The following is a 25,171-nucleotide window of genomic DNA, read 5'->3' as shown; positions in this document are numbered from 1 at the left end:
TGGTCATTTCCTAAATCCTCCTCAGTAATAAATTATTTTACAAAATCGACTAATCAACAAAAACGATTGTGATTGGTTCGTTCTATCAAGCGCTGAGAAAAGTTACTTCTACCACAATCTAGGAACAGATATGGAGGAGTAATTTTAACATAATAATTAACTTTATGAATGCCCATCAGTAGCAAAGTAAGCTGAAAAAAAGACAGTGAATATAAAAAAAAAAAAACGTAATAATGTAAAAAGCGAATGGACTGCTTACCCCGGCACATACGGGCCAATCAAATGTACAGAAGTGACATGACGTAGTAGGAAGTGTTCCATGCACATACTGGCGGGAGTTTCGGTTGTTATGAAACAAGGTGACGGGTTACCGACTGCAAAAAGCAAGAGATATCAAGAAACAAGTCTTTCTGAAAAGGAACATTTGTCAACAAATCCTACATAAAATTCGCTTAAACAGGCAAGTGTCTGACACTGTAAAAGTAGACTACTAACTTATACACTTCGCGTTTAAACGTTCCGATTTCAATAAGTCCGTTGTATTAAATGCGAATCTGACAGTTGTTCTGTTTTCTTTGCTTTTTTTCTTATTGACTTTATTTCTATTATGTTGTCCTAATTCAAATATTGCTTTGATTATGACTTATTTTTGCTGTGCTAGCCAACGAGATGCTATTCTATCGTTATTAAGTTACTACTTTTGCTTACGCAACGTAATAACTTGCATATCTTTATATTTCACTAAATATAATGAACAGGTATGTATGAATTAATTAATTTATGCATATGTAGTACATGCATGTGTTACTTCATAACTGACCGTGTTTTTTCATGTGCACCTTTGAGTCATGCTTTTATTATTAGTATTAGGTTATAACGTTCCTAAACTGCCGAATAACTACAGTAAGCAGAGAATATATATATAATATAATACAAGTAATAATTCACAGAATTAACAAATTAATTTAGAATTCATTTTCTGTTATCATTTAATCACTCGTATTGTTCTCCCTCGTAGGCTGATAGTTTTCAGTGGAACACAAAATGAAAAGCATTTTTGCAAAGACACAATGGCAGTTCATAGTGATCATGAACTGTCAAGCTCCAAAAAGGGGCAAAAAAACAGAAATGATCCGGATCAAATTCTCTTTTTAGGACGTTCCTCTTGTTTTAATTGCACGTGTTTATGTGACCTTATACTCACAGGTCTGGGCACACAGATGTCCAAGATGAAGGTTTCTGTGGAAAAGATCATATCGTTATCAGAGAGTGATGGTGTAGATGAGCTACAGAAGCATCTCACTTTGTTGTCCGACGATCAGGTTTGTGTTTCTGTGTGCTGTAGTGTGGATAGGTTAAGTGAGATTGTAATCAATGCAAAACTCTCTAATCATGTCATGGACAAGGCATCACCTTAAAATTATGTATACATATTTTTTTTTTTTTTTTTTTTTGTCCCTCTACAGCTCACAACCATCCTTACTAATAGTGCTCTGAAAGGGAAGGATACAGGCGTCCTGATCAAAGCCATATTTAAAGGTAAGTGTTCATTTGATTTAATTTTAAAGTACCAAATACATCTGTTAATAGAGTATTAATACAATGGTATCATTCAGGGTTATTATAGTTAACTAAAATAGTAACTGAAATAAAATACACCATCACTTATTTCATTTTAACTAGATGCCAATGCAATGTACTATGTACTTGATGTACTAAAATAACAAACTGAAAAAAAGAAAAAGAAAATACTTTTATTTATTTTTTAAATAAATCTGGAATATATATATATATATATATATATATATATATATATATATATATAAATAATAATTCAAAATATTAATAAAAGCTATAATATCTCTCTCAGTAATACTAGAAATAACTGGTATGATCAAAAACTTTTGCTTTCGCATGATGTTGCCTCCATGTCTTGTAAGTGTAAGTGTAAAAAAACAAACTAAAAATTACTCTGTGCTGCTTAATCAAGCTGAATATGAATTGTGTTTGTTTGTGATGTTAGGTTCACCGGTAAGTGACTCACATGGCGCTAACCGGAGACTGCTAGTGTACAAGCACTGTATTCCACTGTGTGAATCTGGAGACCTGCAGACAGAAGTGGCCTCAGATATCATTGGGCTTCTGATGTTGGAGGTGAGTTTCTTACCGTACCGTTGTACACAAATTAATAGTGAAGTAGTGGTTAAAGGTCTAGGCTAGTAACCAGTATGTTGAATTTTCGAACCCCGTATGGGGAGATCCCTGGGACTGAACTTGTAATTAAAGATTCATTACGTAACTTGCGATGACGCTGCAAGAGGGAGGGAGTTATTTTGATTAAAGATTAAAGAGGGCACATGCATTACAAAAATGGTGTAAATCATGGTGACTTTAATACTATACCTGTATAATATGGGTTTCTTCTGTGCCACAGACACACAGTCTACCTGGTCACGCATTAGCCACATTAGCGTCTCTATATGTGGACGCCATCAAAGTGGGTGAGATGAACAGTGGGAGATCGCTGGAACTTTTCCCTACAATCCTAACAGCTCTTGCCGCTACAGAAACATTAGCTTATGGGAAAGGTAAGATGCTATTTGCCAAGCACAAACTGTTCTGTTAAAAAAAGGAAATAACTCTGTAGGGTCAAACAACGACAGTTAATTGATGTTAATTAAGTGAATTTGGATTAAATACTTCTGGAGTAAAGATAAGAAACTTTTTTTACTGTTTTTAAAAAAAAACTTGTTTTACTTTTACTTCAGGTGAGCTGAGTGGAGATGAATACAAGAAACAGCTGATCAACAGTCTTTGCTCCAGCAGGTGAAGTCTGAATTTAAGTGCTTTAAATTGGTTTTCAATAAGTAATCAATAAAGACAATCAAGAAATGAAGAGACAGAGCTCTCCAAGTAAAACTAGAACACAAAAGTCAGACAGTGTTCTATCTATAAACTATACCGCACCAACATTTTAGTAACATATCTCCAATTCACGCAGATGGGATCCACAGTGTGTGATACACCTTACGACCATGTTCAGGTATGTTGAAACATTAACTGGCTAGTTATCAACTTTGTGTCTTGAACACACACACACACACACACAAAAACAACATGTTTTTTGTGTCAGGGATGTTCCGTTATCTGCTGAGGAGCTTCAGTTTTTGATTGAGAAGATTCTACGGATGTTCCTCAAGTTGGATCTACAGGAGATTCCACCTCTGGTCTATCAGCTGTTGCTGCTCTCTGCCAAGGTCTGTTGATATGTTTTAAAAGTTCTTTAAAACAGTGTGTCTTTATGGTCAGATTCTTATTTTTTCATCAACAGGGCTGTAAGAAGTTGGTTCTAGAGGGAATCATCAGTTACTTCAAGAAGCAAGACCAACTTCAGAAAGAGGAGCAGAGAAATGCAGAGTGAGTATCCCACTTGCTCAGGTCAGATGGTTTCATTTAATTGGACAGATCATTTTATGTGTGTATCTGTGTTAGGAGTGAAGATGTGGGGGTGCAGACCATCCCACAGGATCAGCTGCGACACGTCGAGGGAACCGTCATCCTCCACATAGTCTTTGCCATTCGTCTTGACCATGAGCTCGGCAGGGAGTTTTTTAAAAACCTCAAGGTGAAAGTCTGCCAGCCTCACGTATAATCACACCCCTTTCTTTGAGCATCTGTGAGTGCTAGCTGGTTGTCTTCTTCTGTAGGTGGCCCAGAGTGATCCGTTGTGTCCCTTCAGTATCGCTCTGCTGCTTTCTGTGGCTCGTATCCAACGGTACGAGGAGCAGGTACGTCTGGGTTTCATCCTTCTTCTTTAAACCTAGTGAGCGGTCTACTAAGTAGGGATAGGCGATGTAGCTAAAAATTTGGAAAGTTTGATGATGAACTCTTCATAAGCTAAACTTAACATTATCGTGATACGCACGATATTCCGTCATCTTATATAATAAGAAATTATACTGTTATAATATTTGTGCCAATATTTAATGTATCACCCAGCACCAACGCAGCATTTTTATGAGTCATGTGTGCATTTGAACATCAAGAGCCCCAAATTCTTCAAAACGTGCCTGTGATGGCCAAAATATGCTGGTTTTACTGACTCAGACGTTTGTCCCACTCTTAACATTACCCATAATGCTTAGGTATTTGAGTTCCTGAAGGGTGCCATCACAAAAAACTTCAAGGATGATCAGATTCAGCACAGCTCGAAGTTTCTGCAGGAACTGCTGCCTCAGTGTAACAGTGTCTCCAACATGATTCTGGACACCGTCAAAAACAGGTCTGGTTAAACTGCAGTGCTTTTTTCTTCCTTTATTTATTGTGTGGTTTTGCTCAGTGTTATGTCTTTATCTGCAGTGTGTTTGGCTGGGATCATGTCACTCAAGGTCTGGTGCAACTGGGATTTATACTTATGGACTCATTTGGGCCTAAAGCTGGACCATTTGGGAAGGTCACAGAAGGAACATCCACCACTAAAACGCCAAACCAGCAAGCGTGTCGACTTGGTGGACAAGTTCTTCTTGAGAGCTTCAAGGTACAGTGTTGTCAACCGATGTTTTTCCCCTTGTTATACATAAATCATGCACCAAACATTGCAAATATGTGACATACTTTGTGGGGTTGTTTTGTACAGATGCATGAACCAATCAGAGGAGAGATCCTAGAGCAAGTTTTGAATCGATTGGTGACTAAAACAGCCTCACCTGTCACCCATTTCATTGGTTAGTAGTTGTCTTTTTGCATATTTTTAATTCAAGCTCACTAGCTAAATTTTGTTGTGTTCTTCTTGGCTTTATCTCTGCCGCAGACGTTCTTTCCAGCATTGTGATGTCTGCTCCCATGATCCTCTTGGAATCTTCGTCTAAGGTCACAGAAACGTTTGACCAGCTCTCGTACTTGCCCCTCAGCAGTGTACAGGGGCTCCTCAAAGCTGTGCAGGTAACATCTCAATCCACATGATATCAAAGAGGACCTATTATGCTTTTTTACATTTGTTGATATGTTTAATGTTTCTTCTGCTCAGCCCCTGCTCAAAGTGAGCATGTCTATGAAAGATGCCCTGATCCTGGTCCTCCGGAAGGCCATGTTCTCCAGGTAGAGTAAGGAATGGTCCACATCCAAATGTATTTTCCTCTGTGTTGAATGATGACGAAGTACTAATGAATCATCATCATCTCTCTGAAGTCATTTAGATGGCCGGAAGTCAGCAGTGGCGGGCTTCCTGTTGCTACTGAAGAACTTTCGTATTCTGGGGAGTTTAGCTTCTAGCCAGGCCAGTCAGGCCATTACAACCAGCCAGGTAAACTATAGACATCTCCTTTACTCTGCGCGTCTTAACTGTGCGCAATGCAGTTTACATTACTGATGTCCAGTTTTTTGTTTTTTTTCCAAAAATGTATTTTTCTGTCCTCACTAAGAGTAAAATTCTGCATAAAAACAACAAAATCAAAGCCAGTTGAAACAGATTTTATGTTTAATGGAGATTGCACAATATATCGGTACCAAATTGGTTAGCCAAGGTTTTTTATTTATTATTATTTATCATTATCAGTGATATTTGATATTTAACTGTGTGGCATAATGCTACTACGTTGTTGTGACGTCGCTTTAACGCCAGCCAATCCGGTTTAAGAATCCTCTAACTGTGTGACCGTATCTGATTCCCATTGCAGGTCCATGCAGACGTGCACTCGCGCTATAACACTGCTGCTAATGAAGCCTTCTGCCTGGAGATCCTGAGCAGTCTACGCCGGTGCCTTAACCAGCAGGCTGACGTCCGGCTCATGCTTTATGAGGTCTGGGTCTGACCCTCTCATTTCCCCTTTTAGAAATTAAGTGAACGAATACAGCTGTGATTGATCGATCCTTTCCATTTGTCTTCTGTGCTGTACTGAGATTTGTTTGATTTTAGGGTTTCCACGATGTCCTTCGTCGTAACTCTCAGCTGTCGAGTTCCATCATGCAGACCCTCCTGTCACAAGTGTGTATCATCCTTTACCAAAACGAGAGCCTTCCTGTTCTGACAATGCTACTGATTCAATTATTATTTGTGTTTACCAGTTGAAACGATACTTTGAACCCGAGCAAGATCTGCTTCCGCCTCTAAAGCTGGAGTCGTGTATCAGCGCACATGGAGATCAGGTCTTCCTCCAGGAGCCTCTGGTACTGATGCCATGCCTCAATCACATCGATGCACTGCACTTGAACATGTACAGGATGAAACTTCAGGTCATATATGTTTCTCCAGGCGCACCTGCTGTGCTGCACGGTTCACTGCCTGCTGTGGAACCAGAACATACGGTCAGGTGGTAGTGCGAGCGATGATGAAGATGACGAAGAGGAGGGCGGAGTCCAAAGTGAACTGCATGCTATACTAGAAAGCATAACGAAGCGCATGATTAAAAGCGAACTGGAGGATTTTGAGTTGGTAAGGCATGATTCTTACCTTGGCTGGTTGGTTACGTCTAAATGAAAATGTTATTTACTTGGATAATACTGTTCCAAAAGAAATGTAGTTCTTTTATTCAGCAAGAAAAGAAGCATTAAATTGATCAAAAGTGACAGTAAATGTTACAAAAATGTCCAATAAATTGTTTGTTTTTTTAACTCGATTTATTAAAGAATCCTGGGGAAAATGTATCGCGTTTTACACAACATTTAACCAAACAAATGATAATAAGAAATGTTTTTAGAGCAGCAAATCAGCATATTAGAATGATTTCTGAAGGATTATGTGACACTGAAGACTGGAGTAATGATGCTGAAAATCATTTTGATCACAGGAATAAATAACATTTTAAAATATATTCAAAAAGAAAAACAGTTATTTTAAAGTGTTATAACATTTCACATTATTACAGTTTTTACTGTATTTTTTATCAAATAAATGCAGGCTTGATGTGCATAAGAGACCTTCAAAAACATTTTAAAAAATCCACATTTATGCAGTTTTAATGTTTCATTTTCTGCTTCTCAGGATAAGTGTGCTGAATTTTCAACGAGTTCCAGTGTTGGAATAAAAAACAGCATCTACGCTGTGTTGGTGATGGGACTGAACGAGGTTCTCATGGAGTACAACTTCATCACTGCTAATTACAGGTGTGTGTTTGTGAAAGCGTTGTTTTTGAATACTTTTAAATCAGGCATTACATGCTGGATGTGTTTAACATATTCTGTGGTGCACATGCTGAGCAGCAAGAACCATTTTGAGGACATTCTGGAGCTTTTCAAGCGCTATCATAAAGTGTCTGAGATCCTGAGGGAGCGGGCAGGGAAGGGACGCCCCACGTCGTCCAGCAAACCCCCCCGCAGCCTGCTGTCTCTAGGCTTCATCTCCACACTGCTCACTGCTCTCTTCAGGTACAGTTTCACTGTGCACCTACATTTTGCATCGTTAATAATTTCTTTGACACTTTTGATCAATTTAATGCGCATTTGCTGAATAAAAGTATTAATTTCTTTTAGAGACAGCACTCAGAGCCGCGAGGAGAGCCTGTCTGTGTTGCGTTCCAGTGGAGACTTCCTGCGGTACTGTGTGAGCGTGGCCCTGCAGAAGATCCAGCAGCTGGAGGACACCGGACACACAGACGGACCGGAGGGACAGAGCCCTGACAAGACCTTCCGCCACCTCTGTGACATCACCAGGTCTCGGCTTTTTGTTATTGGCCATCACATTTCATTATGTAAACATCTGGACTTCAGTTGAACAAACCCCAAAAAAGAAACATTTGTTAAAGCTGGCATGAAACGGATGTTGTGATAGACTTTTCTTCCATATGGTGAAGTATATCCAAGTGAAACGGCTTCTCGAACTAGAATGAATGTAGGGTGGGACTTGATTTTGTCCGTCTGGAATTGATTGGATGGTTGTGGTTTGCTATTGGTGGATCTCATGTGAGTGACAGGTTGTCCATCCCTCACGCCACTAAACACATCATCAGAGAAGAGAAGACGCTGCAAGAGGGAGGGGAAATTATTTTGATTAAAGATTATAAAATAGTGATGTGAACAGATACATTTTTTTATTATAAATACTGCAATATTCCTCAATTTTCATGATTTCATGGTGACTTTAAAAACCTCATAAAAGCTTAATGTTTTTAGATATACTTTGGAGTACAGTTCTTGAAAGATGCTGCATTTCTTAATTTCCGGTTTCCCTTCTTGCAGTGTGCTAATGTGGCGCTACACTAATGTGCCGTCCACCGTGGAGGATGCTGGGAAGAAGGAGAAGGGCCAGAGTGTATCATTACTATGTCTGGAGGGTCTGCTGCGAGTCTTCACCACGGTGATACAGCGATACCCAACACGCATTAGCAGCTTCCTGTCTTCTCTCGGTGGGCGTCTTAGCATTCCTGTGACTTCGAAATAATAGCTTTGTATGTTAATGGTGTTTTAATGAAACACAATCTGTATTAAAGATGTTTCAGGGGAAGCAGAGGGAGAGGGCGAGGGGTCTGTTCTGACAGCGCAAACGGCTTTCTATATCCGCCAGTTTCAGGTACCAGCTTCATTTTCAAACCCAGAATGAACCATAATGTTCCATTTGCTCTGCTCAATCAGAGTTGGAGACAAAACACACACCAGCAGGTGTTTTAAGTTGATCTTTTGTGTCCAGCGAGCGCTGATGAACCAGCTCAGCGGGGGAGAGGAGGAGTTCAACAGTAAAGAAGCTCAGTTATTGGTCAGCATCCTCAGCGTTTTGTCACGACAGCTCGATCCTTCCTCTCAGCAGGTAACTCTTCGAAACACTCGTGTTGTTGCAGGGTTGGCTGTCAGGAATCGTAATACGTCTTCTTTTTGTTTTTATGTGCAGTTTACGCAAATGCTCACATGGACTGTGAAAATTTGCAAGGAAACCAACTTCGGTGAGTGATTCATGTACAGAGATGAAACATTTATTAGGGGGAGCTGGGATGTTTTCAAACCAACATTTATCTCGCCATGTTGCAAGAATGAAAAATTGGATATATCTCTCAAAAATTATGCATTTCATTTGGGATAACTATTTCCTAGCAAAAGAACTATACTTTTGTCCTAAAAGCCATTATTGCTAAGTAGATTCAATATATTTAACATAAAAACTAAAACAGTAAAAATCTAGTTTAAGAAAGGTATGTTTTAATACTTTTTTTCACTGAATGAACAGAAATAATATTTTTCAGTTTCTTTAAGAATCTTAAGAAGTACAACTGTTTAACATTAATAAGAAATATTTCTTGAGCAGCAAATCAGCATATTAGAATGATTTCTGAATGATCATGTGACACTGAAGACTGGAGTAATGATGCTGAAAATTCAGCTTTGATCACAGTAATAAATCACACTTTAAAACATTCAAATAGAACAGTTATATTTAAATTGTTATAGTATTTCACTGTATTTTTTTAAATGGTAGTATTCATACTATAATACAACAGTATACTTACTAAAACATTTTTATATATATAAATCTTATGGAAACAAAAACATTTTGAATAAGAGTTAAGTAACGGATGAGATGGGAGATTATTAAACTTGTATAATAATATAGTCTTCAGGAATTGTGATGCTCAAATAAAAAAAAGCTTGTTAAAATCATCACAGTATTCACAATGCTGCTTCATTTTGTATCCCCAACCCTTCGTTCACCCGTTTCTCTCTTTCAGAGGACATCTCTCTCACTAAGGGCTTGCTGTCCCTGCTGTTCAACCTGCAAGTCCTGCATAAAAGCCCAGTGTCTCTGCTCTGGGAGATGTGCCAGGACATACACAGCCAGCTGGGAGACATCGACCAGGTACTGTGGCTGCTTCCAAAATGAATGAAACCTCTCTAGTGTGCTCAGGTCTCCTCAAGGCAGTAAAATTGTGTTAAAAAAACAACAACAAAAACAGTGCACAAAACAACTGGAGACTGATCGTACATCACTAAAATAGTCATTTCTGTTTCTGATCAGGACGTAGAGGTGGAGAAACAATCTCATTTTGCCATCATTAGCATGAAAACAGCTGCATCCACCACGGTAAGAACGGACACACTTGAGAAACGAATGTTGAAATCTTCATACCTGTTAAAAGAGCGCAGCGTCTGCCTCTCTTCCTTTCCAGCTTCTAGTCCTGTCTCAGGTTGGAAAGGTGTTGGATGAAGTAGACTGGTTGATCGCCAAGAAGAAAGGCCAGATAAGCTCCGACAGAACAACTTCAGGTAAAAAGCACCAAAAATCTCATAAGATGTCCAGTCTTTTTCCTGGAAGGCTTCCAACACACCAGCCTAGAAGTTGCTAGCAATCCTGAAGACTGTGAATAGCTCATGTGTGTTTAATTAGGATTATTGCCATCCTGGACCAGTATTGGATTTCCCTAATTTAGAACAAGTGTGTCCAAACCTACTCCTGGAGGGCCACTGTCCAGAGTTTAGCTTCATCTTATCTCAACACACCTGCTTGGAAGTTTCTAGTATGTCTTGTAAGACAGTTGCGGAATTTAGAATAGCATACTACCCTTACTATTTCTGCCATATAACAATTTAGTAACTATATTAAAAGTAGTATGCTAGGACGTGTTTCGAATTTGGCACCTGACTAGCTGGTTCAGGTGTGTTTAATTGGGGTTGGAGCTAAACTCTCCAGAAGCAGGATCGGACACCCCCGATCTAGGATAAAGAGCATTATGGAAATGTCCTGTGTGCATTAGGAAATACCCAGCAGCCACTGGGCCAGCAGGACCCGATCGAGAAGGCCGTCACGGTTCAGTTAGGCACGCTGTTAACGGCTCTGCATGAGCTGGTTCAGACCGCTCTGCCCACGGGACCCTGTACGGACACCCTAATGAGAGAGCTCAGTCGAACCTACAGCTTCCTCACTACACTTACCAAATATGTGAGTCTCATCCTGATTTATGACTGTAATATGATTCATAATCTCAGATTCAGTCTTTTTGATGTGCTCTATATGGTTTGGGAAAAAAAATTTCTTTCTTTTTTTCCAGTATATTCAGCTGTGCGCGACCCAACCTGGTCAGTTCCCCGCACGTTTGGAGAAACTGGTGAGGTTTTTCTAATTCTTTAGAGTATAGAGGGTGGCAAGACGATTCAGAATCTTTATCACAAAATATTCAAGGCGTTTCTTGTAGATCCAGATTCAACCTAAATGACATCCTAAATTATGTAATTTAACAACTCACAAACATTTCTTGTGTCCAGGTAAAGCTGTCAGGGTCTCATCTCACTCCCCAGTGTTACTGTTTCATCACATATGTACAGGTATGTGCCCATTTTCTCTCAGTTTGGTGTTTTTTAACCTTTACAACAGTGTCTTAACACATTATTAAATGTCTCGTACAGAGTGGAGAACTGGCGACTGGAGGCCTGGAAAAGTTGAAGAAGAAGAAAAAAGAAGATGATGCAGTAGCAGCTGCTTCAGTGAGAACTATTTCAATTCATTACCTGAGACTGAAAAATAAATGATTTTTTTTAATGAAAATATTTTGGTAACAAATTTAGGCCACTTGAACCCGTTTTGTGCATCTGATGTGATTTCTAGGCTAAAGTTCTTCGTGAGACTAAAGCCATCCCGAACCTCATTTTCAACATTGAACAGTATGAGAAGTTTCTCATTCTTCTCTCCAAGAAATCCAAGGTAAGGTCTCTTAATTCTTTGCCCATATGCACGGCATATACAACAGAAAAAAGGTAACAAAATCCTCTGAAACATTACGGCACATTGGTGAATGTCTTTCCACAGGTCAATCTGATGCAGTATATGAAGCTGAGCACTTCCAGAGACTTCAGAATCAACACTGCCACGCTGGAAGCTGCACTGCAGGAACAGCAGCAGGACGTAAGCCAACAGGTGTGTCTCTGTTTAAACATGTTCATCCTCAGACCGAGCTCTGGGATTGCTTTCTTCATCTTCAATGGTGTCTTTCTTTCCTTAGACTGAAGACTCTCAGCCTTTGGAGGAAAACCAAGCGCCAAAGAAAAAGAGGAGGAAGCAGTGAAGAAAACTTCTAGTCCTTCTTTTGCACTTTTTTCACCCTCATTCACAGGAGAACGCCACCCTTTTTTGAGTTCGTACTTGGGACGGCCATTTATGCGTTGAGACAGTTCATTCTTTCATGACCAGATATTACTTTAACCTTGTAGCTTGTTGTTTTCCTTTGGCCAAAGACCCTTTGGTGATTTCTATAATCTGATAAATGTCCAACGCCTCACCTGTTGATATAAAAGCATGATCAACTTTATTCACGGTAGCACGTAGACAATATTTAAAGAATACCTGCCTTACTCTTGCTTAATTAATACATTGTGCTCTTAATACAAGTTTTTAGACTTAATGAGTTATGGATGTTCACAAAATGCTGCTATAATATTAATAAACAAATGTCTACATGTGATCTGGTGAATTTCTTAAGGAACCATCCAGCCAAAAATAGACGGGCATTTTGTTTCCAACATGCGCTGTAAGCGGTAGACCAATCACGACAGACTGGGCCATCTGACCAATCAGAGCAGAGTAGGCTCTCAGAAAGGAGGGGTTTAGTGTGGATCATTTATCGAACCGTTTCAGACAATGAGAAAAGAGCTGATATTGCAATGTATATTATAAACCAATTTAAGTGTTTTTTGTACTTGGATGCATGTATAACTAATGTAGGAGACCTTCAAAACAAAATTAGGAACCTTTAATATAGCATAATGGGGCACTTTAAGGCTGAGTCTTACCTTGGGCTAACCCGTATCTGCGCTCCACTCCTGTGGGATTGGATGGAGTCACGCAGTCCATGGTCACCTCCTTCCGTAAGCACTTATCAATGTCCACTGCACTGAAGAAAGCCACTGACTGCGGCAGATCCATCATTCCCAGTTTATAGGCAAACATGCTCCTGAGAATGGACAGAAATATTCAAGCATGCACTTCACAGGGTAATGCCACCAGTAACAGGAATCAAGGGTTGGTCTTCACCTGGTGAGCAGGTTGGTGATCTGTAGGGCGAGTGCAGCTCTGTAGCGATCTTCACTCGTCACTAGATAACGCACTTCGTCATGAATACTGATGCAGAAGCGCCCGTCAATGTCGTGCTCCTCGAACAGCCAGCGCATGGCCACCAGCATCAGATGGAGATAGTCCACCGCTGAGCTCTGAACCACCCAGTTGACTCTGCTGGTAATGAACTAAAGCACAATAGAACGGCCATTAATTAAATGGAGATTAAATTAACTAAAACCATCAAAACTATGGTTTATGTGAACAATTAAAAGATAAACAATACTTATATTGTCCTAAAAATAACCTATTATGCTTTTTTACATTTTCAACTTTCTTTAGTGTGATATTGCTGCTTGAGCATGAAAAAGGACTGCAAAGTCACTCCAAAGTTATTCTCTATATCAATAAACAGTTTCTGAACTCCCTGAAACGCCTCGATTGCAGTCTCATTTAAATAATTTCCACCCAAGACATATGCTAAAAAGGGGGCGAGGCCTTCCTGAGTTAGTAGTGTGTTGAAACTCGCAGTTATGATAAGGGGCGTGACATTTCCCAAACATGTTCGAAATGGTTGACCATTCACAACACACTGGTCTAGCCAACCAATCAGAGCACATTGTGCTTTTCGTAAGAAGGGGCTTCATATAGACAGGAACTAAACAGAGCGTTACTGACAGACTGGGAAGAGAGGTACTGCAACAATATCAAATATGAGAAAAAATAATGTGTTTTTTAACATTAAAGCATGATAAAAGGTCCCCTTTAAAAACAGTTGGTTTACAACATTCATTTACATACTGCATCATGTGCAATATCACTCTTTAAAAATAAAAAAAGGTATGCATGACAGTATGGTTCCCAGTTCATTTTGAATTACACATTGGCATTAAAAGACTTGCGGTACAGTGAAAGAGTGCAACAGTCAGGTTCCAGAGGTAAAAATATCCATTTTTTTCTTAGGGAAATTGAATAAAACTTTTAAATAAAGCATTCCTGTGAGGTTGGTAATTGATGGTATATTCTTCTGTTGAAGCCATCAGCCCGCATTATTTCAACTTTACTTATTTAAATGATGGTGTTAAACAGCACAATTCCTGGTGAAAAACTACATAACCCATGATTCTGCAGATAACTCACCAATTTTACATTTTATAAAGTTTGTGTCACTGCATGCAGTTAGAATCATCAGTTTAGAGGTATAATTGGTTAAAATAATGAATAATACAATTTCTTCAAGCAAAAAAAACTTGAAGGAACTGTTCCCTCACCTCATCCTGAACAGCAGAAGGTTCCAGAGCTCTGGATATCCTGCAGCCCAGCACAGGAGTGGCTGGTTCCTCAGAGTGGGCGATACTTTCCAGCTTATTGAACATCTCTGATTCTGTCCCGCCAGTCCACACGCGCTGCCCTGTGAGATTCCATTTCCTCTTGCTCCCCCTGGTGGTACTTCAAGGATCAAAACAAAAGTATAACATGCAGATTTGTCCAACATAAGACTTAAATAAAATGGCTTGCATGGCAGCCAGGGTAGTCAGCAGACCTCTGAGATGCCAGTTTTGAGATTTTACGCAAATCCTGGAGTGAGACGGTGCCATCCTCAGCTCTTTCCACCTTTACATCCAACTTCTTTACCAACCATTCGCCTTCCTCAGACAGGTGATATCTGCACATAATCAAAAAATGTGATATCAACACATATTCTATTATTTTATGCAAAGGACCAAATAAAAAATGTATAATAATATTTTAAACAATACAATCAGAATGTAACACTATTTAACTATTTTATATTTTAAAGGATAATTTAATAGTATTTAATTAATTAATTATACTTTTCAAGTTATTTAAATAATGTAATATAAATCAATTGCATGTTTTACTTCTTTAAAAAGTAAAGAATGTAAATTTTAAGAATGTTTTTTCTTTTAGTTTATTTTTAACAAGGACAGTGCACATTAATAAACTTTTCAGTAATTGTGCCAGAGTTAGCCGAAGGTTATTTTTCATCTGTAGTCCCGGACAGAATATATGATAAAATAAAAAAAACTTGGCATACACAGTCAATTAACCCATAAATTAGGGTTTATTAGCCTACCTGCGCAGTCCTTTGGTAAATGCGTACATCTGCCGAGCTTTACTGGCTGCTTCCTGTTGGCTCAGTTGGTGATTGAACTGCAAGAGCAGTCGCTCGGCAAACGGCTGGCCGGCCCCATAAATCCGTCCGTAGTTGAAGACCTTGGCGTGTTCACGACTGATGCCCACAGCATCTGCGGTACGGCTGTGCAGGTCCGTGCCCTGACTTTTCTTTCCCTGGAGCGTCATCCATCCAAACGCTGTGCATCCTGGAAATCAGAGATTTAGAATGACCTACGGGTTGTAGTTTGTTCCATCATGGAATTTGCCTCCTGGAATCTAATGGCTAGGAAACAGCATCTGGATTACCATGCATTCCTGCAAAGTGTGCCTCGCCCAACATAGCAGCGATCCACAGCTCTTGAGAATCCACATCTGCTCCCACCAGGTGATAACCAGGAGGCACCTGCACCATGGCCTTCAGCTCACTGCCCACACGGTCTTTCTGCAAACAAACACAAACTGCTCAGCTTTAATGCCATTTCAGTGTCATAATTATGGAAGACCATTCCCACGCAAGAAAAAAATAATACTTTGGTAAATCATGATTATAATGTGAAAAAAGTAGAAACTCTCAGCCTTTATTTTTATAAAGCAGTTTCAAAACCAATAAATAAATTATCCAAATTCTGAGATAAGTCATAATTACGACAAAATGTTGAAATTCTGACAAAAAGTCAATATTAAGATTTTTTGGGGGGTAAAAAGTAGAAATTATGAGATACTACATCATAATGTCGAAATTGACAGTCAATATTGTGACGTTAACTCATAATTAGATGAAACATCAAAGTTACGACTTAAGTTGGAATTATGCAATTAAGTTTTTGTCATAATTATGACTTTTTGTCATAACTGACTCAGTTTCTCTCATAATTTTGACTTTTTGTTCATTTCGATAACTTTTATGTCATAATTATGATTTACCAAAGCAAGATTTTTCTTATTTTTCTTCTATTTTTCTTCTTATGTGGTAGATATGCGCTTCCATATTTGACAGATAGAGCTAAATCAACCATGGTAAAAATCTTTACAACTGTATAAAAAACAATATACATATATATATATATATATATATATATATATATATATATATATATATATATATATATATATATATATACGATTTTTTTAAGACGATGACGACTTGAAAAAGTCTCCTATGCTCACTAAGGCTGCATTTATTTGGTTAAAAAAAAGTAATATTGAGAAACATTAAACTTTAACATTTTTGGTCCTGTGATGGCAAATCTGAATTTATTGATCCAACATTTATTTGAAATAGAAATCTTTTGTGACACCATAAATGTCTTTACTGTCACTTTTGATTATTTTAATGCAACCTTTTTGAATAAAAGTTTTAATTCACGGTTTCCACAAAAATATTAAGCAGCAAAAAATAGTTTTCAGCATTAATAATAAGAAATGTTCCCTGAGCAGAAAATCAGCATATTACAATAATTTCTGAAAGATCATGTGACACTGAAGACGGGAGTAACAATGCTGGAAATTCAGTTTTGTTATTTTAAAGTTTAATAATATTTTACAATTTGACTGTTTTTACTGTATTTGTACCATTCTTTTTGACTAGTAATGTACATATTAAAAAATAGTTAATTAATGGAAATAATTGATTATCTTCATTAATTGTGAATTGTCATTTTTATCTGTAGTTGTGGTACCCGAGCATTGCTTGCAGTCAGCCACGTGGGCTCTACAGCCCTGCGAGTGACCGTTCCAGCTGGGATGACCTGCGGTAAAATGGCACCATATTTCCCTTCCTCATCATAGTCATGATGTCTGATGAAGGAGCAAAGAGAACGTCAGACAAGGTTGCAATGTTTGTAATCAAATGAAGAAGACACTAGAAGTTAACTTACAGTCTGACGGTGCGCGGCAGTTCTGCCCTGCGGAGCCACACTACCATTTGGGAGCTGCAAAGAGAGACAAAATAAGAGATGAAATATCAGCGGTAAGCACCAGCAAACATTTCAAATAGAGAACATTTGGAAATCTCAAACCTGATGCGTTTTTGGGCATTTCTCCAGAAGGACATCATCTTGTTGATCTCTAGCGCCCGTGTGGCGTTGGTGCCTTCACGTCCTGCTTGAAGCGTACCGCTCTCCATTTTGGACAGGAAGTCTTTTGAGAATGGACTGCCCACATTGTTCTCATTTCCGTCCTGTGATTTTAAACCATTTGAGTCTAAAACTTCAATGACTGCATTGTACGAAGCGGAGAGAAACACAATCCTGTACCTTATGAGGCAGTTTGAAGAACCAGCAGCCAGGGATGTTGACATCATTGTATGGTCCATTTCCGTGGTGATAGGGACACTCGTCGGTCCCGTTTTCGTTTATTGAATTGATTTTTTTCTAATGAGAAAATGAAGGTAATATTACACACAAAAAAAGTGGTTCATCCTATAAAAATTCGGAATGTTTAATTAATATTTTAAATAACAATAATAATTTATTACTATTTAATATATCATATAATATGAATAATATTTTTATCATTTTAATAATATTTTAGTCTTAGTCTTAAATTGATTTTAATTTTAGAAATATAAAAATGTATTACTTAAAAATATGAAATGCTATAAAATATATCAGATAGTATTAAAGGTTTAGTGGAGGATCTTTCCGAATTTTAGATAAGACCCGCCCTCTCCACTTTTTGAAAAGTTTGATTGATTCACCAGAATGATTGACAATTAGGAGGACCAATAGTATAGGCGATCCACCCAGAAGTAAAAAATCCTCCGCTATACCTATATATCTAATATAAAAAATAGTATTAATTTCATTTTTACCTGTTTTTATAATGTTAATAATATTTTCAGCAAAAAATATTACAAATATAAATAATTATTAATAATAAAAATATAATTAATATTAAATTATATACTAGATAATATTAAATTATAATATCATATATCATATTTTTGATAATATTTTAAAAATATTTAATTATTATGTAATACTATTTAATATATCATGTAATATTAATGATATTTAAAAAAATGTACATTTAATAATTTTTTATAAATATATATATATATATATATTTTTTTTTTTTTTTTAAAGAAAACTCAATTTTGGGGGGGGTTTCTTGGTTATCATAAGGTTTAAATGGAGCAAACCTTGATCCTCTTGGATGGGCCTGCTGTACTCAACACTTCATCATCAAACACCTCCAGTCGACTCACTTCTTCAACCTACACATGTGACAAAAACATGCAGACACTTTCACAGAAAATACCAGCCCTAAAAACCCAGATTAGTAACACACCAAAGCTCTAACCTTCTGCCACACAGCACTGTCCATCAACATGTGGTCATCATCAGAAAGTGTGCTGTCCAGATACTGGGGCTGCTCCTTCCCCTTCCGCTCACAATACTCCTTATAGATGCTCTCAATTGCCCTGGAAACCAAGTTTTAGGAAAGATGCTGTATACACTGTATATTTTCCTAATAAACACATTATTATCCTCACTTTATTTTACCTGTATGGACATACAGGTCCTTCACTATCCTCTGAGATGTCCAGGTTATCTCTGCGGCCTGGTACCAGGTAACCCCAGCCGTGCTGGTCGGTGTAGTGCAGGGGAAAGCCGTCCCACGTGAGGCCCATCAGCTTGGGTGTGATCCTCATCTGCAGACTGATGAGACTGGCTCCAGGAGACCAGTCCTCGGCCTCAGACATCTTCACACACAGCTTACGGTACCAGCTGACCGTAGACAATAAACAAATGTGCACACATGTAATGTGGAACCCTGTGTTATTTTACCCAAATGGGATAAGGGAGGGCGGCACTCACCTGGGGTGGGCCGGTAAGTGCTGTCTCCTCTTTGGCAGGCAGCTGACGGTCTCCTTCAGTCTCTGTAGAAGCTCTCTGCTGGGGTGTGGATCAGCCTCAACTTCTTCTGGAGGAGGACCTGGGTCTGGAACAGAGGGTTGATAATGTTATTGTTCCTCTTATCCTGATTCAGGGTTCTGCACCCTTATATAACCCTTAAATGCATGAATGTTTTATTTCCCAGTAGATACAGGATCTGGCTCATATTTGCCATCTCAAACATATTCTCAAAACGATCATTTTCAACATCTTCAAAATCGATATTTTGATTGCTGACAGCTTCTTCACCAGATCCACCATCAAGTGGTAATGGCACTAATATTTGATTGCGTTCAGTACTTGCTCTGCAGTAAATCTTTGAGCCATTTCAAGTTTTGCTGATGATGCTTCCTATTCTTTTGTTTTCTGCCTGCGGTAACTGAAACGTCACTTCATCATTGTGTATCAGACATTTCCACCTTGTGGAATAAAGGTGAATTGCATTTATTCAGTCTTCAAAGATTCAAGTATTGTTGTGCAGAAAAAAATATACTTACACTGTTACACACCTCGGGTCGTTAGCGACCCTATTCAATTTTTACAAAAAATGGTAAACAAGCATTTTTTATATATTTTTTGTTCTAGTTATATTGTTTATAATGAATTGATTGAGGAATACTAAGAAGACTGATGTCAAACTTTAAAACAATGAATGAGGAGGAGGAGGGTAGTCAATGGTATGTGTTTAAGGGTTAGGCTAAATCAACAATTTTGTGAATATTTGCTTAATGTCAATAATGTCAAAAAATTGTGTTTGTTCATAGTCGTGGCTGTGTAAATAGGAGAAAAAACAAAGTGGATAGGACTGATCCACAGAGGAAAAAGTCAGAAGAGTATAATTGGAAGAAGGGTTGAAAGTGAAAGCATAGGAATTTTTGAACTTCCTATTCATAAAAGAATTCTAAAAAAAAAAATATTAAGCAGCACAACTGGTTAATAATAATGAGAGGCACCAAATCATCATATTAGAATGATTTCTGAAGGATCATGTGACACTGAAGACTAGAGTAATGATGTGGAAAATTCAGCTTTGATCACAGCAATAAATAACATTTTAAAATATATTCAAATAGAGAAATTTGGTCAAATAAATGCAGCTTTAGTGAGCAGAAGAGACTTCTACTTACTGACCCCAAACTTTTGAACTTTAGTGTATTTAATGAACTTTAACTAACAGTGAACTATTTCAAACATTTCAAGAAAGAAAAATACTGTTTCAAGCCAGCTACTGCAAAATCAGTACCAAATGTGTTCAAAATGTTCAAGTAATGATATATCTTCATAATGCAAGATCAAATGTGCTAATGACAAACCCTTACCCTCGTCCCAGTCTTTGGGTATATTTCCGTTGGCTGCTGCAGCCTCAGCCTCCTGTTTGGCTTTCTTCTTGCTTACAGGTATTTTCTTCTGCTTGAAGTCCTGAACGTCCCAATCCAAGTCCCAAAGCCAGGGATCATCTTTGTACCTGAACAGCACACCACACCAATACACACCAGTTATAAGTAAACAAATAAAGAAAATAAACTGAATGTTCTGTAAAAGTGGATACTTTTCCTTAAAAGGTCATGAAACCGTAAACTAAAAATCCTAAATGTGTATATTGTGTCATGGTAAATTGAGGCGTGCATTTGTGGGAAGCTTTGATGCTTTTAACTCAATGAGAACGAAATAAAACTGTATGAATTGAAGCTCCCTTTTCCCCCCTCCACTCCATGGCTTACCATGTCAACTTATGTAGCATTTTACAAAACTGTGGTGAGAACTGAGTGATGCTGAAACAAGGGGTTTCATGAACCTTTAAAGGGGGGGTACAATGGTGTTTCATGTATTCAGAGTTGTTTACACTGTTAAAGAGATGGATTCTCATGCTAAACATGGGCAAAGTTTTAAAAAAATATTTTGGACGAATAACGGAGAATTTCTGTGCCGAAAATCTTACTTCCGGGTTGGTACAAGTTTCGGCTGTTTTTTTTTCGATCGTGGATCTAATGACGTAGATCAGAGTGGAACTCCTTATATGAGCATTTCTCTCGGAAAAGCTCGCCCGCGCGCACGTCGACTAGAGGAGAGCGAGACCGCGCACATCAACGCGCTTCAACAGGAAATCATCGGCGCCAGCGCTGCATAGGATTTGTTCAAGAATGTCTCCAAAAAAGTGTGTATTTGGATGTGAGGGAAAGCTTACCGTGTTCAGCTTTCCAAAGAACCCAGTGTTACAGGAACAGTGGATGCAGTTTGTTTTTCCGGGGCAGCAACGGAGTGTAGGAAGTGCGGTTGTGTGTTCTGGCCATTTCAGTGACGAATGTTTTATTAACAAGGCCTCGACGCTGGATTTGCAAATCGTTTGCTATTAAAACGTGGAGCGGTCCCAGTGATAAAAGACCCCAGTCATGTAAGTACAACTGGATCAGATTTCTGTCTTTTGCTGGAAATCAGCGCTACCACTTGACTATAGCTCCGCCTCCAGGACCTCGGCTTTTCCCGGAGAGAATCGGAAAGCTGTTTTTTCTTTTAAAATTATAATAAAACTAAACACTTTTTGGAGATATTAAGGATGCACTACTACTCTATAGGTACTCAAGATTAACATGAGATTAGGTGAAACTGTGCATGTTATGTACCCTTTAAGGGAGTCTAATGGATATTATGAAAGAAAGAGGCAAACTAATGCATGTTTACCGATCATCCTCTAATAACTGGCAGGCATCATCAGCCAAAATCATCAATGATTTCTTCATCTCTCTCTGCAGCTCATCATAAGTGGCCTGAGCATCTTCCAGGTACCGCCCCCAGTTCTGATTGATAGGAAGGTAGCACACGCCCATTTCTAGCATACCCGCAAGTGTCACTGGGTGAGGACACCTAGAAAAATGCAGATTTGACAAAGGTGACTGTCCACTTAAACAATAATATGTCACAATTAAACGCTGAGGGGGCGGGTTTATGTAAATGAAGTGTCATACCTCTCCATAAAGAGAGGCAGCTGCTCTGTGAAGACCTCGTGTGTGGCTAAAACATCAAGAGCACAGTACTGCATCAGCTCCTGAAGCATCAAATAAACAGATTTCGGACGCAGCCTTAGTGTTTACATCTGAGAAACCCGCGGTTATGGTAAGTGGCGTGACATTTCTGAAACATGCTCGATTAACCAATCACAGCACACTGGTCCAGCTGACCAATCAGAGTAAATTGTGCTTTTCGGAAGAAGGGGCTTCATAGAGACAGGAACTAAACAGAAGATGAAGACCTATTCTAGTAGACCCACAAAAACTTGGCATAATATGGCCTCTTTAAGCATCCTGCTTACCTGAAAATTGGTCCTAACATCAGACATGCTGCCCTTCACGAACACATCCCTTGGTTCTTTCTTCAGCCGTTCTCCTCCCACGTAGAGAGCGTGAACATCAGCAAGGTTATTAATGCTACTGATATCAACCCATTCCCATGAGCCAATCTGCATGGGGAAATGCATGCAATTTAATACTGTCTACAGTACTGTGAACTGACAACAGCTGCGAGGTTTGCACAAACCATCGGGCCCTCAGGGCGACGGCCGAGGCGCTTCATGTGCTCCTTCACTTCCTGTAGGCCTTTTCTCTTGCCGTACTTGCTGGCCATCCAGAGCGAGCGCTGGAATCCCGTCAGCCCTGAGATTGCCATGTGGAGACTCATTGTGTCCAGGAAACGCATCTTGGAGCCCTGCACAGACCGACCCAAAAGCACATGCATGATAAATCAGAATCATATTTGTTATCAGCTGATATTAGAGATTTTTGTTTAATTTATCAGTATCAGTTAATATTGGATGTGTAAATTGTGCATGTTCACTTGAAGTTAATCTTAACAAACACTTTTTTTCTAAACATGATTTTACATATGATCTTTAGCAAATCTAATTAATTATATATAACAGTATTTATTCATATTCAGAATTAGCTTTTATTTATATTTCCAGATATAATTTCAATTTGTTTTATTTTGTCATTCATATTTTATTTTATTTTAGCTTCAGCACTGATTTTTAATAGATTTAATTTTATTTACCATTTAATGCCACTGCAGGGATTCCTAAACTTTTTTTGTCAGCCAAACCCTTTTTTTTTTAGTACCACCTGAGATTTTAAGTTAATATTTCAACAATTTAATAACACATCGGCATGTTCAAGGTCCTCTGATGCTGGTCACATGACATGCAAATAAACAGATAAAATATTTCAAGTGATTTATTATGATCATTTTATTTTTCATTTGATTCAATTAATTAAGCTTTCTATCAACTCCAGTAGACCAATTTTGGAAAGCCTGCTGTACAACATAATGTTCTTAGCATTTTAGATTTTACAGTTTTCATTTATTAATGATGTAGAATTTAAATATCCTTGCACCCTTAGAATCAACAGAAAAAGGAAGAAATGAGACTCAAATGAGTCCGAAATGACCCTCACCTTCAGCAAGTACTGTTCTTTAATATGTGTCCGATCAAAGCTCACATTGTGTCCAACCACAAGCCTCTCTGGCCACTCACCGCCCCGCGGCTGGCTGGAGTTTGTGGGGGTCTCCAGCGGGATGAGATCAGCCAGCGTCAGATCACTAGACCAGCTGTATCTGTCCTCTACGAGCCTCTTACTGCACCACGAGTACCTGAAACACCAAATAAAAGAGTTTGTCTGGAATCAGTGGTGAAATGAATAGTAAATACTGACCTGTTACGGTAAATAACCCTCACCAGGCAGTTGGGGAAACCGCCACGGCCAACGTAGGACAGTGTCCCTCCGCCATGCAGACTTCCACATCAAACACAATAGCCTTCTCATCTGGGAAATTCACCCTGTGTTGCTCTCCACCCGCCCCATACCGAGTCCAGCCCACTTCCCAAGCCCATTCCTTGGGCATCCCGGGAAGCCGTGCTCCCTGAAGCTGGCTGGCCGCATCAAGGTAAGGAAGGCTCTGCTTTTGGGCAAGTAATCGGAAATGTTCGTCAATGTCATTGCCATACATTTGAGGTAATTTGAGTTGTACGTCAGGTAACAGGTCTGTTTCTTTCCCCCAGAGTTCATGCTGCTCCAAGTGTCTTATACTGCGTTCAACATCCTCGTCCATGTACACCTGCGTCCGGCCCTGGAATATCTGCTCCTGCAGGTTCCTGGAGAGCATCTGGATGTTGAGGGGGTTCAGACGGGTCTGGTCTGAGCCCTGCTGGGATTTGGGCTTCACTGAGGTGGAGCACCACCTTAACCAAACCGCAGGTTGTACGACGGTCTGCCACCGGTGACATATCAGACGGAGCATCATATTAGGGCCTTGGATGAAACATACTCAGAAGAACCTGGGAAATGAAAAATAAAAACAGAAATGCATCTAACAGACCACAAATAACCGTGTCAAGTTTGGCTATGTGTTTCCTTCGACTTGAAGATGTTATTTGTGCAAAGCTCAATCATATTTCAAAGCAATGTGTCTTTTTAATTTGGAAAATTGGAAATTTATAAATGTAATATACATATTCATACTATATATACATTTTTACTTTTAATTTGTTTTTATTATACATATTTTTATTATACAATGTTGTGGTTTTATTATGAATAATGGTTTATTCTTTTTTTCCTGAGCCACATAGTTGGGGCTACAATGAGAAGTTCGGTTTTATTTACTGCAGTATTTTAAAAAATGTGATTAAGCATGTTTCTTATTTTATTTAAACAGATAATTCACAAACTCAATTTTCACATGGACAGCCTTACTTCGGAATACCTGATTAACCACCGTTGGATAAATATGACGCTGGCTGGTCGTCCATGCTACTGTACTTGCAACCCGCTTTCTTTATAGTAATGTAAACATTTTGCTCCCAAATGCAGCAACTGACCCTAAACAGAAACATTCGGATGCACCACACACGCATACTACTACAGCGTTATCCGAGGAAATACTGGGTTTCTGCAAAGCTCGACTTGCCTCACAGCGACATCCAGTGGTTTGGTACCACGGCTCTTTTTTTACAGTCTATGGTTTTCATCAACGGTCGAGATCAGAGCCCGTCTACGGGCCATATTAGACATTCTCTGGTCGAGATGCTGGAAAGCATAAAAATCCCAGACTACTTCCGCTCATCACCATCCGTGTTCGGATCCTACTCGGCTGTCACGTGAATGGAAGTTTACCGTGC

The 25,171-nt window shown here is 38.9% G+C and overlaps 2 protein-coding genes across 3 annotated transcripts; one reads left to right on the top strand and one right to left on the bottom strand.

Annotated features, from left to right (window-relative positions):
• The first annotated feature begins 325 nt into the window (after window positions 1-325).
• On the top strand, window positions 326-12,098 carry fanci (FA complementation group I). Its single transcript, XM_079858449.1, has 38 exons — window positions 326-460; window positions 1,207-1,322; window positions 1,467-1,539; window positions 2,024-2,154; window positions 2,435-2,588; window positions 2,769-2,826; window positions 3,002-3,043; window positions 3,134-3,257; window positions 3,332-3,417; window positions 3,493-3,625; window positions 3,708-3,788; window positions 4,146-4,282; window positions 4,360-4,537; window positions 4,637-4,724; window positions 4,811-4,941; window positions 5,027-5,097; window positions 5,188-5,302; window positions 5,676-5,798; window positions 5,915-5,983; window positions 6,064-6,165; window positions 6,251-6,430; window positions 6,980-7,101; window positions 7,198-7,362; window positions 7,468-7,647; window positions 8,173-8,339; window positions 8,424-8,503; window positions 8,621-8,737; window positions 8,819-8,870; window positions 9,651-9,778; window positions 9,938-10,003; window positions 10,089-10,185; window positions 10,674-10,858; window positions 10,968-11,024; window positions 11,182-11,241; window positions 11,323-11,400; window positions 11,522-11,617; window positions 11,723-11,830; window positions 11,916-12,098. Exons 2-38 carry the CDS (start codon window positions 1,221-1,223, stop codon window positions 11,976-11,978), a joined length of 3,999 nt encoding a protein of 1,332 aa, XP_079714575.1. The 5' UTR covers window positions 326-460; window positions 1,207-1,220; the 3' UTR covers window positions 11,979-12,098.
• polg (polymerase (DNA directed), gamma) lies at window positions 11,433-24,925 on the bottom strand. 2 transcript variants are annotated; one of them, XM_079858451.1, is made up of 23 exons: window positions 24,747-24,925; window positions 23,729-24,328; window positions 23,448-23,643; window positions 22,534-22,701; window positions 22,310-22,456; window positions 21,966-22,045; window positions 21,682-21,864; window positions 20,322-20,467; window positions 18,925-19,048; window positions 18,610-18,834; window positions 18,407-18,527; window positions 18,246-18,320; window positions 17,359-17,475; window positions 17,122-17,282; window positions 16,981-17,034; window positions 16,783-16,900; window positions 15,410-15,545; window positions 15,063-15,309; window positions 14,508-14,630; window positions 14,236-14,413; window positions 12,944-13,152; window positions 12,703-12,863; window positions 11,433-12,192 (listed from the first exon to the last, which is right to left on the bottom strand). In XM_079858451.1, the coding sequence occupies exons 2-23, from the start codon at window positions 24,292-24,294 to the stop codon at window positions 12,107-12,109; spliced, it is 3,621 nt and encodes a 1,206-aa protein (XP_079714577.1). In that variant the 5' UTR covers window positions 24,295-24,328; window positions 24,747-24,925; the 3' UTR covers window positions 11,433-12,106. The 2 variants fall into 2 exon arrangements, with proteins under 2 accessions (XP_079714577.1, XP_079714576.1); XM_079858450.1 differs by having other exon boundaries at window positions 24,757-24,924.
• Between the last annotated feature and the right edge of the window lie 246 nt (window positions 24,926-25,171).

The sequence above is a fragment of the Squalius cephalus genome (assembly GCF_949319135.1).
Source record: "Squalius cephalus genome assembly, chromosome: 23".
NCBI lineage: Eukaryota > Metazoa > Chordata > Actinopteri > Cypriniformes > Leuciscidae > Squalius > Squalius cephalus.
This window is presented reverse-complemented; position numbering and strand designations above follow the sequence as displayed.